General features: G+C 39.4%; 1 protein-coding gene across 1 annotated transcript in view; it reads left to right on the top strand.

Moving 5' to 3' along the window:
- The window catches only part of LOC125258304, a 725,453-nt gene that overhangs the window by 691,412 nt on the left and 13,692 nt on the right, over window positions 1-20,349 (top strand). The window contains 2 exon segments of the mRNA XM_048175205.1: window positions 2,730-2,903; window positions 17,774-17,944. Of these exon segments, the coding sequence (XP_048031162.1) occupies window positions 2,730-2,903; window positions 17,774-17,944 (345 nt within the window).

The raw sequence follows: 20,349 nt of genomic DNA, 5'->3' as shown, positions 1-20,349 counted from the left end.
TTTAATGGCTTTAAATGCACTTTTGATTACAACAATATAAATCTCCCTGATTAGTTTTATTGTTTTTCTGAAATGTGAAATGATGGGGAGACGTGATTGGGAAGCAATATAAACAGGACTCAAATTTGCGTTAAAGTACCTGCCAGCCAATGTCTTTAACATGAGGATTAGTTTGAAACAAAAAAGTTAAATGTTACAAATGAATTAGTATTAACCACTGACAAGGATTTGATCCACGTTAAAGCTTAATTCTTTTGTTGCAAATTTGACAATGAATCTTCTTGACTACTTAACTTAGATAAGGTTTTTTATTATAATAGATATTATAATATTACATACTGTAATAAAGCACAAAATATGATATATATGAGATATTGATGGTTATAAAATTCATGTCATAGGAATAATTATATTTTTATGCTACAAAAAGAGAATGACTTATCACTGATCCAGAACTATAAAATAGTTTTCCTGGACAGTCAAATATTCACGTTGCATGTTTATTAGTTATTCACCTGTAAGAAAGGCCAAGAATTAAAGGATAAGTTCACTTCACAACTAAAATTTCCTGATAATTTACTCACCCCCATGTCATCCAAGATGTTTATGTCATTCTTTCTTCAGTCGAAAAGAAATTAAGGTTTTTGAGGAAAACATTCCAGGATTTTTCCAGGAAAATGTCTTTTTATATAACAACAATTATATATATATATGTAATTGTGCCCTTTGAAGGTTCTTTATGCTTGTTACAAGCATATAAAAATTATTACTTTTTTCATTAGAGTAATAATACAGAAGCTGTCCTACATTCATTAGTCTCACTGCGTTGTGCTTGGAAAGCTGCAACTTCACCAAAAAAAACGAGAGAAATTAATAAATGTATAGGCATCGGTATCAGTGAGTACCATTAAAAAAAGTATCAGTACTCGTACTCTGTCCTTAAAATGGTATCAGTGCATCCCTACTTTTTAACCACAAATGCTCGTCTTGCACTGCTCTGCGATGCCGATGCGCCACGCTTTACGTTATCACTTTGGAAAGGTCATGCGAATTACCACGGTAGGCCGAAAAACTCCATCTCATTTTCTCCCTCAACTTCAAAATTATCTGACATCATTGTTTTATCTTTTTTTGTAAAGGGATTTTGACGTATGCTGCATCCCAGATGAGATTGGACCTGGGAATATCCCAATTTAAATGTCCCACTTCCCAGTTGCAGTCATCACACGTCACGTTCATATGTTGACCACATGATGTCGCCATGACGCAATGAGTATGTTTACATGGACAACAATATTCCGATATTAACACGATTAAGACAATACTTTGATTAAGAAACTACCATGTAAACAGCGATTTTTGATTACCTTAATCCGGCTAAAGTCATAGTCGAAGTAAACACAAATCGAATTAAGACAGGTGGAGTATTCATATTTTATTTGCATTATTTGAGTGCATTATAGACATGTACACACCATAATCATGCTATTATCGTCATGTGGGAGTTTTCGCTGCATTTTGCTATAGGACACATAATACACACATGGCAGTGGTCAACAGTTTGACGGTAAACAAGAGAGCAAGCTTCAAGCAAGAAGCCACAAATCAAATTCCTCTCACCTCATCTCTCATTCAGTACTTCTGAGTTTGTCGCGGTGGCATGAATGAAATGTTGCCGAATTAAAGTGCATAGAAGGCCTGTTGCTGGAAAATTTGTATCCACCGTAGTATATTTACAGAGCCCTGCACATGAGAGGGAAAATAAATAGTAGGCTAAATCGTGCACACAATTTATTTATTTATTTTTGCATGTCATATGCAGGGCTCCGTATCTATTTGCACATATAGCATGTTAAATAATTCAATTCAATTAACATTTATTTGTATAGCGCATTTCACGATACATATCGTTTCGAAGCAGCTTTACAGAGAATGCATGTCAACATGACAATTTAAAGAATGCAGTTAGCAAATAGCTAATGTAATAATTTAGGCAATTAATTTACTATCACTGTTAGCAGTTTAACTGAAGGATAAAAGCAATGAGCTCCTGGAAATAATCAATTACATATTAACAATAATTAGGATAGGAACTTGGGAATGTGCATGTTGATCCAGATGATTGTGTCTTCTGAAGTCCTCGCAGGAGTTGGCGCCATAAATGCACGTGAAGCTTTCGTAAAATTAAAAATGAAACACCCAAAACTTTATATGGTACCATAACGAAGACGAACTGTGTGGTGATATTTGAAATTCTGTATAGAACGTCTGACGGCGTGCCGTGGGGACGTAATGACGTTTGCCATTAATCGATCTATGTTCTATAACATGTAAAATGGGAAGATGAATGGAATATTCTAATAGCAACTCATGTAAACACCTTAATCATAATATTGTCTTATTCAGAATAAGGTCAATAATTAGATTACTGCTGTCCATGTAAATGTAGTCAATGAGAGCATGTCATGTTTTTGTGTCAATTATGGCAAAAACACAATAAAATAGCATAAAGTCGCTTTGAAAAGAGCTGACAAAAAGCAAAAACGAAGCACAACGACATCTTGGAAGTTACGTCAAATGACTCGCTGAGTAATTTTGAGACAATGCCAAGTTCACTGGTGACCTAGTGCAGTGATTTCTTCACTCCATCTACAAATTGTCTATTTTTTCCTCTATTTTCTATTGTTTGTTTTCAGTGTTTTACAAGTATGATTTTCATCTCTCTACAGTTTGAGTGATTGTGGAGTCACAGAGAAAGATTGTGCTGCTCTGACTTCAGTTCTGACATCAAACCCCTCACAGCTGAGAGAACTGGATCTGGATAGTAAAAAACTACGAGATTCGGATATGAAGCTTCTCTCTGTTGTACTGGAAGATCCTGACTGTAAACTGGAGAAACTCTGGTAAGATCATCTCTCTCATAGTCAGACATGTTATTGTCTTCTGTAAGACTAAATCAGGGTTTCTGAAATCTGGCACTGAAGGGTCATTGCCCTTCAAACAATATATAAACAATATATCTCATCACAAATAAATGATTCTGATACTGAAGATTAACTCTGAAGAACTGGTGACTGTATTACCTTTTCATATCACTGTAATTTTTATCACGATATACAGTATTTTCACATTATTGAATGACATTACAAAAACAGGTTGAAACCATACACAGTAAAAATGTATAAAGAAAATCAAGTTTTTAATGTTGTTTATACGTCTATGTGATGTTTTTATGCTTTAAGATAAACCATGCACAAATTCATCAGTCAACACCAATGCTGAGCAGTTTGTCCTTAAAACTGCAATGAACCTAAAACAGTCTCAAAAACCTGTTTTTAAATCTCCCCTAATTCCTACCAAATATGAAACCAATCCCGTCAATGTGCAGGGCTATTCCTATCATTATTTCTAAGGATGCTGTTTTTTTAGAAGAAAGCTGTCTGACTCTGAAATGAAGAACTGGAACATGGTTTGTGTAACATTAGCAACACATTATTTGCTGTTTGATAACGTAGTCAAGCCAAAGTTTAATCATATTAATTGCCGTCATATGTCGACTTTCATTCAAATTCTGAATTGATTATATATAGCCTGTAAAGGATTGGATTATATAAAGCCTAAATACATTTTAGCTTTTCTATAGTAAACAAATTCACACTCTGTGTACCATTCAAGTGGTTTTACTGATTACATAGGCCACGCACACACTGCAGCTAAATTCGGTTGTCAGTTCAGCTTTTAGTGCTTAATAACGTTCTGTACACACACAGTTCAGTAAAATAAGGGAGTGACAACCGCATTCTACAACCGTATTAACTCCCAACAAATACAAAGAGCAGCAGCAGTAAGGTTGTCATGGCAACCAGAGAAACTGCACGCAAATCACTTTCACTACACCTGTTCAACACGTTGAAAATAATGCACTATATACCTACTGCTTAAAAAAGATATCTGTTGGACATGATTAAAGTTAAACACACAAACACAACATATTTAGTAAATCTTACTGAAAATGGCAGATTAAGCAGTTTATATTTAAAACTCTTTAAGTTTTGTTCTGTGTAAATTGAATAACATTTGGATGTAATGGTCCTATTCCTGACATAAATGCAAGAGCCGCTACAACAGAGCGTCCTGAAGATCACCTGTACGAGATTGTCCGGGTCCAGAGTCATCAAACACAACATCAGCATTAGCATCTTCATCTGACTTTATTATAGTTAGATACAGATTTCCCCCTCAGTTGTTGTAAAAAAAAAACAATATCCATTCAGGCCACACTACAAAAAAGCAGTATATCTCATAGGCTGTTATCCACCCAAATGCAGATTCGTCACATGACTACTTCTTAGACAAATGAGGGGGAGGCAAATCAAGTTTGATTTGATTTATTAATTTATTTACAAAATAATCTAAAATATTAAAATAACTAAATTATATGCATATTTACTTTTGAGTTAAAAATATTATTAATTTCTGGTTCAAGTATATGGCTGAATTAAACAAATATTTCCACTTGCCATTGTGTAGCTGTTACTACAGTTGACCGAGTGAATCAGGCAGTCTGAGCTGGTGTGATGGAGTGGAGGCAGGGACTAATTTGCATATTCATGATTCCGCTTACACTAAATGAAGCAATGATGTAGAGTTACATTTTTGCTATTTTAAGGCAGAGGAAATTATTGTCCCAGGAAAATAAATGACAACACACAAAATCAAAATATAGTCATACTTTTATAATGAAATAGCGATCGCGAGATAAATCCAATCTGTCGCACTTGGTAAATGTGCATGAGGGTCCACTGAAAAACAAACAACAGCACTTTTTGTCCAAAAAAAGTGTTAAATCCATGAAATATTGATATTGTCCATTGTTTGCATCATATTTCTTCTTAACGATCTGCTCCATCATCGTTCTTCAAAAAACTCCAGCAGGGGCTGGCGCAAAATGCTGCATCGGCATCTTCAGCGGCCAGGGACTCTCTCGTTACAGTGGCATCTCCAACGGCCGCGGCATCGGCATCTCCAGCAGCCAGGGACTTTATTCGCTGGCCAATATAATTCGTTTGAATATTTTTTTCATTTTAATAACTACATTTCATCAAAATAACATTATATACCACAGGACTATCATTTGTAAGCATTTATTATAAAATTTGTTAATAACTTTCTGACGCTCCACTACATAAGAGAACGCTAAAATTGTTGCGAGTGTGTATTTAGGCTATTTATCCAGAAATAAGCTCTTAAAGTGACAGCAGCCTAATAAACCAGTTGCTGTGATGTCTGTCATTAATGTTCATCAACTAAGGCAGCAGAGACAATTGCTTAAATAAGGCTTATGTTTAATTTATAATTTATGCAGTGAAGACTAAAAGACTGTAATTAAAATATTTTTAGAAATGTGTAATCATACCCATGTGAAAAAATACTATAGTAAATACTATAGGGCCCTATAATACACCCGGCGCAATGCGACGCAAGGCGCAGCGCAAGTGTGTTTGCTAGTTTGCGTCCGGCGCCGTTCGCGTTTTCCCGTTCAGCGCCACGTCCTTAAATTAGTAAATGCATTTGCGCCAGTTAGTGCGCCCATGGGCGTGCTGGTCTAAAAAAGAGGTGTGTTCAGGCGCATTGCAGGCGCATTGCTATTTTAAGGGGCTGAAAATAGACTGCGCCATAGACCAACTCAAACCTGGTCTAAAGTCTAAAGTCAATGGCGCAATATTTTTTTGTTGGAGCGCGTTGGTAGAAACTGCGCCTCTGGGCGCGTCCACAGTGCGCGTTGACTTTGCTTATTACACACAGGGATGCGCATCACACAAACATGCCAAATATTAAAAACAAAAGGATTACAGTGTAAAAGAATATTATTGTGTAGGCTACATAAATATAAAAATGTAATGATGAATAGTCATTGCGTGTATTAGAATTAGGCTACCTATTTTCAATTCAGCCTATTACTACTTATAATGATGAACGGAATTGGCTAATTAATTGAACAATCGTGCCAATACACACACATATATATTAACTGACTCATCGCGCGGAGCTATTTGAAAGCCTGCATCCAATGCAGACGACTGAAAGATTGACTGGCCACTTAACAGGTAATTTCAGCAAAACATCACTTATTGAACTCATCAGTTTAATCAGTGTGTTTAATAGCAGATCGGTTTCTTCGCTTGAAAAGCGTTCAACAAATTCCGGCATGTAAATAGCAATCCGCCATGGCGCGAGCGCATCTCGCTCTTAAAGGGAATGGGAGATGACACTGTGATTGGTTTATTGAATGTTACGCCCATTACTCATTAAGAGAATAGGGACAACCCATTTCAAAAATGCGCCCCGGCGCACGGACCGTTTTTCCGTCGTTAAAATAGCAAAAGTGGATTTGGACACGCCCTGAGTGCACCTGCGCCGTGCGCTTTACACTTTGCGTTTAGATCGTTAAAATAGGGCCCATAGTGTTTTTGAACCATACTATAGTAAATTGTAGTATACTGTATATATTATAGTATTTACAACACTTCATTAATGAATGCTACAGCTTACTGTAGTATTAACTATAGTGAACTGATAAACTGTTAGTAGGCTATACTTTTTAATTTTTACTACAGTAAACTGTAGTGTATATTGTTTTATAATATACGAGTCATTCTAAGAAAAGGGTGCCATTTGGGTCCGCAACGTAAAAATCACGTTCTGGGCGTAAAATTATTATTATTTTTTTTTTTTTGCAGGGTTCATTTGGTAAAATGTGCATTCCAGTGGCTAAATTTCATGTTATTTGGGCTCGCTTCAACCCGTGGACATGAAAAACATGCGTCAGCAGTGTAAAAGTAGCCCAATTCCGCAGAAAAAACGCAGACTTGGCAACATTGTTTGGTTCATTCATTCACTCACTCACTCACTCACTATATCACTCACACACTTTTTACTCAATTTGAATGTCTCTCCTCCCCCAGTTTTTAAAGTTTAAAACCAGCAGATCATATAGAGAAACACTTTGTCCATACCACCCCGTCACATTTACCACCCCGTCACAGGGTCATTTTGTTAAAAGTTTATGGAAAGAAAATGAAATATTACATAAATTAATGTTGAATTATGTTCTTGTTGTGTGGACTAATCAGATAAATGTAACTTTATTTGTATTTTTTAAGTGAATTCTTTTTTTCAGTACAAACAATGAGGCCACTGAAACGTCAAATTCATATTTTAAGATTAAAAATCTAAGAATAAAAAAATATATTAAACTACAGACTTTCTATTGATGATTTCCAAAAAAGGGACATTTTACTGTTAGGAAAACATTAGATTTTAAAAATCTATTTCTTGTTTAACTACTCCAATGGCATACATATTGTCCGTGACGGGGTGGTACAAGAATGGCTTCCTTGCCTGAATAAAAAGGATAATATTAATAAAGATTTTGTGCCTGAGGTGGGAAAATATGTTTTTTGGAGGATTGACATATCTTTCAAGTTGTATGTTTGTTTAAAAAAAAGTTTGTTCTTAATGAAAATTTTGAAAAATGCAAAGTGGAAATGGCACCCGTTTCGTAGAATGACTCTTACCCTAAAGTTGTAGAAAACTTAGTACAATATTGGGTAAAGTAATTTGTTTATATTACTATAGTTGTTATATTATCACAGCAACTATAGAATTACCACAAAAAAATTAATTCAAGTACTTTACTATAGTATGGTTCAAAAACACTATAGTATTTACTATAAATTACTATAGTATTTTTTCACCATGTTTACCACAAATTCCTTTAGATAGAATTTATTTTTTTATTCCTGTTTTATATGCTCTGTTGAACAACAGAGCATATAAACAACATTTGAACAAAATAATATTAGGCTGCTATATACACAGGACTGTCATTACATTATATAGCCTACTGCCATATACACACGCAGTAATTTCAGCGTTCTCTGATAGGCAACTGCAGCGTCATGCTTACAAATGGGAGTCCTGTGATATATAATGCTATTTTGTTGCAATGTAGCTTTTTAAAATAAGAAAAAAGTATGTGGCTGCAGGAGATGCCGCTGTAGCGACAGCTGCGTTGAATATCTGTGGCCGCTGGAGATGCCACAATTTAAACTTTGTGCAGCATAGTCTATCAGAAATTAATTTCTGTATTAACTGAATATCAGTTTATATTCATGTGCATTTCAAAGCAATGGATAATACTGCAGTTTTATTTTATCAAATGTGATTTATAGCCTACTATTTTCATTGGCATTGAAACACAACTGATATTTACACTTATTATTGGATATGTATCCTAAATAAACACTCGCAACAATTTCAGCTTTCTTTTATGTAGTGGAGCATCAGAATGTTATTAACAAAATTTGTGATAAATGCTTACTAATGATAGTCCCCTGAATGTTATTTTGATGAAATGTAGTTTTTAAAATAAAAATAAAAAACATCGAATTATATTGGCCAGCGGCAGGTGCTGCCGAATATGCCGAAGATGCCGATGCCGCTCTAGCGACAGCTGCCGAAGAAGTCCCTGGCCGCTGGAGATGTCACCGGAAGTGCCACTACGAGATGCCGATGCCGCATTTTGCGCCAGCCCTCATTCGCACACATCTTATCAAGTGGTGAAGGTACACTCAGATATGAACAAATAAATAATACACTTGCAACTTACAAAATGAGTCTAAAATGCAAAATAATAGTTACAAGTACAAATAGTTAAAATACAAGTTTAAAAAGTTGACATTTCTGTACAGTAGGCTAACCCAGCTCGTAAAAATGAAAATAATAAATGTAATCATATAGGGAACCTGCAACAATTAAAAAAACAAAAACATTAAAAAAATTTATTGTCCCCGTATTTTATTAATAGATAATAACAAATGACATATCGGTGAGATTTTCGCCTCAAATAGGAAATTTCCCCGGTTTCCATTTCAGAATTCTGGTCACCTTAAGGTAGACACTTTAATAACAAATGGTTTATCAGGAGTGTTTATGCTGGACTGTGTACGTATTATATTTATAAATGCCATATATTTATAACCTCTATCAGGGACGTGCACAGACATTTTGGGGGGCAGGGGCTCAAGTGGAAAAAAGGGCACTTCTCATAATTATTTATTCAAAAAAATAATAAACCCTTAAATATATTAAGACAACTCTGACTTCCTTACCAATTTATTTTAATTCCCTCACACTTGAGCAATTGTTTTATTCTTGATTTCTACAAAATAATCAGTTCACACAGAGACCATGGTCTTCTTTAGTATTCACTAGGTTTATTACAAGAGCAGGCAACAGCAAAGGAAACATTGCCACAGTGTGCATGTTTTCTACGCTGCTATTTTCAAGTAGCTATATATTTAAAATAAATGATTGCAAGGAGAGGGACATAGTTTCACTAATAATTTGTTTATTTTGCACAAATCAATAAATCGTTTTAATTCTTTTGGTGTTATTGGAATACTTCTTTCATGTAGTGGACAATTTTAAGATTTTGGTTAATTTTTGCTGCCATGTCTTTTACTCTAATGGAAAGAAAACTTTTAACCCTAACCCTACACATTTAGATGGTGTTTGTTTTAAGCCTACCATCTGTCTGTTTGCATCTGTAGATTTCTTCTAAATGAACCAAAACAAGCTAATCTGCATATTTAAACACATGAAGAGTTTTTTCCCCCTGCAATTTTATAAATACATTATATATTATAACAAATGCCTGCAGTACAGTGTTCATTTTAGGACATTCTCACACCTCAGTCATATAACGAAAAGGTGTCATGCCTCAGACTAAAAGGCTTCGGTCATCGGACAAAACGGCATCGTGCCTCAGACTGAGAGGGTTCACATCTCAGGAAAAACGACGTCAGGTGTCAGGTCTCGTACAATTAGGCATCGAACTAAACAACCTCAGACCAAAAGGCATCAGATGAAACAGACTCGGACAAAAAGGCATCAGACTAAAAGTCATATATATATATATATATATATATATATATATATATATATATATATATATATATATATAAGACACGTATAATGGTGGACAGCAAGCGATACAGGAAGTGTGTTCATCCCTGTAGTAGGTTTATTCCTGACGGGGACACACACGACATGTGTGTCGTTTGTATGGGGGTTGAGCATGCACAGGCAGCTCTCGAGGGAGCTGTCTGTGTGCACTGCGAGAAGCTCACCCTCAGAGTTCTAAGATCACGCCGGGCACTCTTTGATAAGGAGGGTGCTTCGGTTGGCGTTCCCCACGGGTCGGGTCCTGCTGTCGCCGAGGCACAGCGCCGACTTCTTTCGTGGGGTTCGCAGATGGAGCTGGCAGAGGGGGTTGAGACGAGCCCAGCCTTATCTCGCCCCTCACCTGCCAGCTCCAGTGTCTCTTCTCAGGCGGCGGAAGCACGTGTTGCGGTTTCTTCCCCCCAGAGAGAGACACCGGCACTTCACCTCTCTTCCTCCGAGGAGGTTGATGTGGTGAGCGTCGAGACTGGGGAAGAGGACCCGCCATCCTCTTCCCCAGCATACGAGGAGCTCCTGGAGGTAGTGACCAGGGCTGTTGCCAAATTAAAAATCGATTGGCCAGCAGAGCGGGCAGAGACAAGACCAAAAAGCAAATTAGATGAGCACTTTCTGCCCGCTTGGTCGCTACCCCAGCGTCGGGGTTTGCCTTTTGTTCCCGTTCTCCACACCGAGGTGTCGAGATCATGGAGAAGGCCCGTGCAGTACAGAGTTTTCAGCCCCCAGACTTCGGTCTACAGCAACATCGTGGGGCTGAAACAGCACGGTTATGCGGCGATGTCCTGGGTTGAAGAGACGCTTGTGGGTTATCTCTCACCCGAGTCGGCGTCGTCACTGAAAACCCCGACGTTGCCCACCAAGCCCCTGAAAACTACATCCAGCTTGGTGGGCAAAGCTTATGCGGCAGCAGGTCAGGCAGCGGCATGTCTACACACCATGTCGCTGCTTCAAGCTTATCAAGCAGACCTGCTGGGGGAGATCGATGAAAGCGGGGAGGCCACATTTGACTGTATCCAGGAAATCAGGATGGCAACTGACCTGGCTCTCCGTGCCACCAAAGAGACGGCCAAAGAGGGCCGGTCTATGGCAGCCTTGGTGGCTACGGAGAGGCATTTGTGGCTGAACCTCTCGGACATAAGGGAGCGAGATAAAGCTGCCCTTATGGACTCGCCGCTGTCTCCTGTGGGCCTCTTCGGCAGCGCTGTTACATCAGTCGTCGAGGTTCCAGGAGGCCAAAAAGCAATCTGCGGTGTTCCAGAGGTTCCTCCCCCACTGATCAAGAATTCCCCCCGAGGCTGCTGAGCGGGAGCAGCCTCGGCCGTCTACGAGCTCCTCGGCGCATCACAGAGCGCAACAAAAAGTGAGCGTGGCCGCCCGCGCTCCCCCGCAGGGTGCCTGGGGATCGGGTCGGTCCGCTCAAAAGAAGCCTTCCAAGGGTAAGACGGACCTGCGGGCCGTTATTATCGCAAGGAAGGCTTCGAAGCGGTCCTGACATCTGTGGGTCAGGAACCGATGAGGGTGGCCCCCTCCGAAGGGTGCCGGGGAAAAATATATCTGTCCCCCGCTCCCCTTCGGCACCCTCAGGGGACCGGTCTGTTAACCCTGCCACCCAGTGTGCGTCAGGGCACAGCGGTCTCCGCCGACCCTCCGAGGAGGGCCGGTCACTTGATTCGATTATTCTCTGCCGGTGCGCCGCATCAGAGCATCGAATCAAGTGCTCAAAAAACACCAGAGGCCAGTCTCGAGAGACTGGTTCCCTTAGTAGATTTTATGGCAGAATGGAAACTTCTACCGAATATATCGAAATGGGTGCTGCTCATCATAGAAAAGGGCTACAGAATTAAGTTCGGGTCTCGCCCGCCCAGATTCAATGGGGTCCTTCCCACAGTGGTGACCCCCGAGCAGTCTCTGGTTATGGAACAAGAGGTTATGACACTTTTGCGAAAAGGAGCTATAGAAAGGGTTCCTCCTCCCAGCAAGCTGTCAGGCTTCTACAGCAGCTACTTCATTGTTCCAAAGAAGGATGGGGGACTACGTCCTATCATAGATTTACGTGTGCTAAATCGCTCAATTCAAAAGCTCAAGTTCAAGATGCTTACACTCAAACAGATTATCCCAAAGATCAGGTCCGAGGACTGGTTTGTGGCAATAGACCTGAAAGATGCGTACTTTCATGTGTCCATCCATCCTTCTCACAGGAAGGATGTTTTAAAAACATCCTTGGACATTTTTAATTTAAAACAAATAAATGTTTTAAATTAAAAATGTCCAAAAGAGAAATAAGCAATGATGTTATAACGTGTGATACTTTTAAATTGAACTAAAACCGCCAGTAGGTGGTGAATGAGTGAGTCATCGAGTCATTCAATTCATTCATTCATTCATTCATTCATTCATTCATTCATTCATTCATTCATTCATTCATTCAGTAAGGACGCAAGTGGATGTATTTTTGAAAGGGTAATTGAATCATTGACTCTCATGGTTTTTACACAGCCACAGATTCGTTCACAAAACATCGATATGCTGTGTTCTGCTGTGGCTTTCGTTTGAACTAGACATGCGCTGATTTCAATTTTCTTGGCGATTCTGATTTCCAATTTTTGGATAGTGTGATCTGCCGATACCTATTTTTGCCGATTATGATTTTCTTTCTAAGAACTATAATTGACAGCATATACAAACAAAAATCTACCTTTCTTCAATGCAAAGTTTTATTTTCATAAAAAAAGTAAAACTCAGTAATAAAATAAGAACAAATAAAAAAAATTCCAAACAGCAAATAAATGCAATAGAATAGAGAGCTACGAAACTAAGTTTTTTCAGGTTAAGTAGGTTTCTATTTAGATAAGAAATACTACAGAAATTAAAGTAATCAAATGTAAAATAACACATCTATGTTGGTTACCTTAATTTCTGTATTTTTTATTGTAAATATTAAATACAGACTTATTCTTACAGTTAAAGTTAAAAACGTATTCAGTCAAGAGCAGAAAGTGATTTTCTTTGTCTTTTGTTCTTTAAATAACATGACAGACAGCAGCAGGAATATTGGACTGCTGTCCCTTTAAGAGTTTATGAATGGACCCAATACTGTTACACAACATGCGTTCTCTTAGCTATTTAACGATCCAAAACTGACTGTGTTTATCTGAATAATTGCCAAGACGAGCATTTTGAAAGGGGTGAAGTTAGGCCAGTCACTCACTGTAAAACAGTTCCAGAAACTGCTGGGTCTGATGGCAGCTGTGTCCAACGTTATACCTTTTGGCCTTCTGCACATGAGACCCTTACAGTGGTGGCTCAGGACCAGGGGGTTTTCCCCGAGGGGAAATCCCTTTTGCATGATTTGCACATCTGGCCATGTGGAAAGATCCCTGGTTCCTGTCCCAGGGACCCGTGCTAGGGACTTCTGGTCGTCGTGTAATGCTTACGACAGATGCTTCCCTCACGGCTGGGGGGCGATCATGAGTGGTCGCCCAGCTCAGGGTCTATGGGAGGACCATCAGCTCTCCTGGCACATAAATTGGCTGGAGATGATGGCGGTGTTTCTGGCTTTAAAACACTTTCTCCCAGACCTGAGAGGCCACCATGTGTTGGCCCGCACGGACAACACTGCAGTGGTCGCATATATAAACCATCAGGGGGGTCTGTGGTCTCGCCAACTTTATTACTTGGCCCGTCGGATCCTCCTGTGGTCCCAAGGGAAGCTGCTCTCTCTGAGGGCAGCTTACATCCCAGGGTACCAAAATGTGGGAGCAGACGCCCTGTCGAGGCAGGGGCCGAGGCCCGGGGAGTGGAGGCTTCACCCAGAAGTGGTGGACCTCCTATGGAAAAATTTCGGTCGTGCAGAAGTTGACCTGTTTGCTTCGGGAGAGCCAACCCAGTGCCCGCTCTGGTACTCCCTAACACATCCAGCACCCTTGGGTCTGGATGCCATGGTACAGACGTGGCCAAGGCTGCGTCTGTACGCATTTCCCCCGATCGCTCTGCTCCCGGGAGTTCTGGACAAAGTACCCCGGGAAGGGGTCAGCCTAATATTGGTGGCCCCCTTCTGGCCAACCAGGATATGGTTCTCGGACTTAGTGTCCCTTCTAGACGGCTCCCCGATGGAGCTTCCCCTCAGACAGGACCTCCTGTCACAAGCGGGCGGTACGATAATACATCCCCGCCCAGAACTGTGGAAGCTATGGGCCTGGCCTCTGAGGGGACCAGGTTCATAGACGCCGGTCTCCCAACTGAGGTTGTGGAGACCATTCTTAACTCCAGAGCTCCCGCCACGAGGAAGCTGTATTCCTATAAATGGAACTTATTTGCTACTTGGTGTAGACAAAACAATACAGACCCTGTCCATTCCTCTATTAGCTCTGTGCTAAGATTTCTCCAAGAAAAGTTCTCGGAGGGTTTATCTCATTCAACCTTAAAGGTTTATGTTGCGGCTATATCAGCCTATCATGCTCCTCTTGAGGGGGATTCCTCGGTAGGACGAGACCCCCTCGTTACACGCTTCCTCCGTGGCACACTGAGGTTGAGGCCTCCAGTGCGCACAAGGGTTCCGGCCTGGGACTTGGCCGTGGTTTTACAAGGGTTGGCCGAGGCTCCCTTTGAACCACTAGAGGAGGTTCCTGAGAGGTTCCTCACTCTGAAAACTGTTCTGCTACTAGCTATCACTTCTTTGAAGAGGATAGGAGATTTACAAGCACTTTCAGTTGCTCCTTCATATCTTGAATTTGCCCCAGGAATGGTGAAGGCATTCCTGTATCCTAGAACAGGCTGTGTCCCAAAGGTCCCTACCCATGTTCCAGGTCCCATTGTGCTCCAGGCCTTTTATCCTCCTCCCTTTAAGTCTTCGGATCAGGAAAAACTGAATCTGCTCTGCCCAGTAAGGGCTTTGGATGCTTACGTCCACAGAGCTGCCCTGTGGTGTAAATCAGATCAGCTGCTTTGTCTGTTTGCCCAGCATTCAAGCAGAGGATGAGCAAGTGGGTGGTCGAGGCCATCTCACTTGCTTATGAAGTGGCCGGACAGCCTTCTCCATTAAATGTCCGTGCCCACTATATGTCAGGAGTATCCATCAATGATATATGTGATGCAGCTGGATGGTCATGCCAGCACACATTTGTTAGGTTTTACAACCTTGATGTTGGCTCCACTCCGGGGTCCTCTGTTCTGTCAAGATAACTTTGACAAGTATTTGAAGCTACGGCACAGTTGGGATAGCGTTCCCAATGCATTTCCACGCAGCGTCGACAGTTCCCACGAAAGGGAACGTCTCAGGTTACAGATGTAACCCTGGTTCCCTGAGTAGGGAACGAGACGCTGCGTCTCTTGCCGTACCCCCTGCATACTTGCGAGTGCTTGCTTCAGACTTATCCAGAAGCTAACGTTCTCTGCATCCGGGTATGCTTTATAGTTTCCTGGTCCGTGACGTCACCCGCCTCTGACGTCTCGCTACGCGATTGGTTAGATACATGAGTGCTTCAGTGACGACATCACGCAGAAGGTTCCCAATGCGTTTCCACGCAGCGTCTCGTTCCCTACTCAGGGAACCAGGGTTACTTTGAAAACAACAAAAATCATTTACAGTGTACAAAAACCAAATAAACTCAATATAACAGAGAACTGGAGAAGAGTAATGCAAGAGAACCAAGAAACATTTATACACCATTTTTGTTGTATAAACTGAATACAACAAGTTGAGAAAACACAAAAAAGTTTTCTCAACTTTTCATTTTTTACAGTGCATATGAACAGACAAAACATGACAACCTGATCCTCTCTTTGCTTATTTTGTCCTTGTTCTGAAATCATTGAAAAAAGTTGATTTTGCGTAACATTTGTTAGGTTTTACAACCTTGATGTTGGCTCCACTCCGGGGTCCTCTGTTCTGTCAAGATAACTTTGACAAGTATTTGAAGCTACGGCACAGTTGGGATAGCGTTCCCAATGCATTTCCATGCAGCGTCGACAGTTCCCACGAAAGGGAACGTCTCAGGTTACAGATGTAACCCTGGTTCCCTGAGTAGGGAACGAGACGCTGCGTCTCTTGCTGTACCCCCTGCATACTTGCAAGTGCTTGCTTCAGACTTATCCAGAAGCTAGCGTTCTCTGCATCCGGGTATGCTTTATAGTTTCCTGGTCCGTGACGTCACCCGCCTCTGACGTCTCGCTATGCGATTGGTTAGATACATGAGTGCTTCAGTGACGACATCACGCAGAAGGTTCCCAATGCGTTTCCACGCAGCGTCTCGTTCCCTACTCAGGGAACCAGGGTTACATCTGTAACCTGAGACGTTTTCTTTGTATATGCTCCCACTTGGAAATATACTTAGGAACTAGGGATGCACCGATACCAATAGTATCGGTATCAGGCCAGATACCAAACTTATGTACTTGTACTCATAAAAATACCGCCGATACCAAAGACCGATACCTCACGTGACGTCACTGACAAAATTGTCCGTGCACAGAGCTGTGGAAATACTTCAAAATTAATGATGACAACACAAACATTGCGAACTGCATGCTTTTCAATCACAATTCGTTATCGATTAGTGAAGGTGGAAATCGCGCTGAATGACACAGACCAGAAGCGCTCTCTCTCTTTCTTGCGCGCGATCCCAGTTCTCTCAGCGCGATTGGTTCTCCTTGCAGCCTGAATGGTCAAATGCACATATAGTTGTCAAAATGTCCATCATGTGGAGTATCTTACGTAAATACAGTTGGTTATGGCTTAAGTGGACGTAAACATTTGGGTGAAAACAGGATATGTGTCAGTATCCATGGATTCGGTCTTAAAGGAACCATAGCCTTTATTTGTCATTAATGTTAATAGAAACAACAAAATATGTTAAATAAATGTATACATGGTAAATAAACCTAGCCTACTGTATCTGAAAAACAAGTTTAATTTGTATCTCTATAGTATTTGCTGTATTGTTTGTAATTTGTTTCTAAATTTCTTTTTATATAACAACAGTTATATATATTGGTAATTATGCCCTTTGAAGGTTATTGGACACTGTGATATTTTTGTTCTTTAAGTTTGTTACAAGCACATAAAAATTATTACTTTTTTCATTAGAGTAATAATAAAGAAGCTGTCATTAGTCTCACTGTGTTGTGCTTGGAAAACTGCAAAAAAAAAAAGGCATCGGTATCGGCGAGTACTAGAAAAAAAGTACCCCTTTTTGCACCCCTAGTGATAATAAACAAAATGAATAAAACAAAATCTACATTAACATACTGTACACAGATTCTACAGTAAAGAACTGTTGAGAATACAGTAATATTACTTTGAAAACAACAAAAATCATTTACAGTGTACAAAAACCAAATAAACTCAATATAACAGAGAACTGGAGAAGAGTAATGCAAGAGAACCAAGAAACATTTATACACCATTTTTGTTGTATAAACTGAATACAACAAGTTGAGAAAACACAAAAAAGTTTTCTCAACTTTTCATTTTTTACAGTGCATATGAACAGACAAAACATGACAACCTGATCCTCTCTTTGCCTTATTTTGTCCTTGTTCTGAAATCATTGAAAAAAGTTGATTTTTTTTTTTTTTTTTTTTTTTTTTTTTAGCCTTCACCACAACATCAGTGGATCATACAATAATTAACAAACAACAAATTAGTATATTTAAGACATATATATTAGACATATTTAATGGTCTGTGTAGAATTGTGACTTAATCTGAATCTGAACTGAGAGAGTGAAGAGAGTGTCATTGTTCTCTACAGGTTGAGTGATTGTGGTATCACAGATGAAGGTTGTGCTGCTCTGACTTCAGCTCTGAGATCAAACCCCTCACACCTGAGAGTAATGGATCTGACTGGGAATAAACTAGGAGATTCAGTTCATCTGCTTTCTGCTGTACTGGAGGATCCTCACTGTAAACTGGAGAAACTGTGGTAAGATCATCTCTCTAATAGTCACACGTGTCTTTGTCTTTGTACTAATCTCATGATATGTTACCAGTGTTAATTTTTATATATTTTTTAAAAAATATCTTTTAAATTTAGTCAATATTTTGTCATTTTCATTTTCATTTGATGCACAGAAGCAAATACCGTATATCATGTGTCTATCTTGTTAATCTAAATCAGGGGTGTCCAATCCTGTTTTTGGAGATCTAAATAGAGGGTATGCACATATATCAATGTTATATCATCGTCCAGCCCTAAAATATATAGTTTTATAGTATAGTTTTTGTCAGTGTTTATTTTAAAACACACAATTATGCAGAATATAAGATGGAAAATATTTAATTGATGAGTTGTCAACATAATATATAACAATACAACATATACGGTATGATTTTATCTCAAAATCCAACAGTTTGACAGAAAAATGATAACTGCAAATCCATGTTTCTCTGCTGGAGTCCAGCTGTTTCTGTGAATTGCAGTGATCCATTTGCTTTTTTTTCTGTTGCTTTCTGCAGTTTTTAAATATATATCCTCAGGTTTTGTGTCAAAGCTATCTGTACAGTCAATCACAAAGCTGTGTTTTTCGCGGCATTCACGCTCAAAACCAATTCTGCAGCTCAGTCTTTTGCCACTCAGTGGGCGTGACCGCAGTCGTAAGCGGTCGACGGTGACGTCACGTGCATACCCTATTCGGTTGTTAAGTCTGACATCACGCGGCAGCGCTTCCGGGTCCTAACGCTCTATCTCATACCACAAGAAAACAACAAATGGTGCTAATATACACACACGATGTGGTGTAATACTTCCAAAAAAGTATAATCATAACCTTTATCTCCACACCAAAATTCCAGACGGCCAGACAATGATTCATCTTTTATAAATCGTTAAAATATTAATGTCTGTGACGCTGTGAGCACGGAAACTGTTGTGTAGACTGTAAGTATTTAAAATGTTTAACTTTTTAAAATGATTGATGTTTAATATGAATAAATAGCGCTCATAAACGGCCGTCGATGGCATTCTCAAGTGAAATGAGTCGAGGCTTGGACCCGGAAACGGCGTTCCTTACGTCATGACTTAACAAGCGGATATACCTGCAGAGTTCAGATTCAAACCTGATCAAACACACCTGAACCAGATAATTAAGTTCTTCAGGAGCACTTGATAATTTCAGACAGGTGTGTTGGATCAGGGTTGGATCTGAACTCTGCGGGAAAGTTGATCTCCAGGAACAGGATTGGACACCCCGATCTAAATAAATGACCTGAGCAGTGATTGTTACAGCAGTGTTTCCCAACCCTGTTCCTGGAGACACACCAACACTACACATTTTAAAACTATTACTGTCAAACACAGCATTGATTCAACTGTATATTTTCAACACATCTAACTCTCTCATTACACTTTACATATTGGCTAGATTGCACATTTTGGTCAAACGCTAGCATACAATTAGGTAGGATGTAGGGGAGAGCGGAGCACAACCTAACACTTTTTGACTTTCTCTTTGTGGAAATCTGTTTAGGGTTCAGGGAATTTATTTTTTCCACATTCATTTCACACATATCTGGTAGAAACATGTGGCTTTGTTTCAGTAGTACAGTGTATACTTTTTCTTTATTTAACCTGAAAGAAGGGAAGTGAAATGTGACAACATGCCCCATAGGTGTGGCACATTGTAACAAGACCAAATGATAGTTTGAAATGTTATCTGATTTCATTAAAAAATATACATGACAAACTAAAATATTTTGTCAATAAAAGACAACTGTTATTTTTTCAGAAAAAATAGCATTTTTTTTTTTTTAGAAATTCAAAATTACATAATTTTGGAGTTTGACAATGAACACACTGCAAAACAGCTATACTGTATTGGTCAAAAACAATACAGGCAAACGGATGAAGAAACACATTCAGACACTTTCATGTTGTTCTAATGTTTTATGTAGTAGATCAGGGTGTAGAGTTTAGCTTCAATCCTAATCAGACATGGAGTACTTAAAAATGACTCCTGTTGTAGAAAAATCAAACATTTGTTGACGTAATGAGTGCAGTAATTTTTAGGAACCGTTGTTGTCAAGTTTGATTGTTTTCCCTTTCAGTATAAAATACTGGTATCATCCCTCATAATATGGTATAACCGGTTTTCCATATCATGGTGAGCTTAGTTGTCACCCCTCATTCTGTGGATCATACAATAAATTAACTTTTCTCTGTGTCTCTCTTATTTTTAAACTTCCAATGTAAACTGGGATTTTTGAAGCTATATGCAGTGTATATGTACATATATGCTGCATATATGCACATATATGATAATATATATGCTGCATATATGCGCATATATACTGCATTTATGCTATATATATGCTGCATATATGCGTATATAT

Source organism: Megalobrama amblycephala, linkage group LG22 (assembly GCF_018812025.1).
Source record: "Megalobrama amblycephala isolate DHTTF-2021 linkage group LG22, ASM1881202v1, whole genome shotgun sequence".
In the NCBI taxonomy this organism is placed as follows: domain Eukaryota; kingdom Metazoa; phylum Chordata; class Actinopteri; order Cypriniformes; family Xenocyprididae; genus Megalobrama; species Megalobrama amblycephala.
The sequence above is the reverse complement of the archived record's forward strand: the minus strand, read 5'-3'. Positions and strand labels throughout refer to the sequence as shown.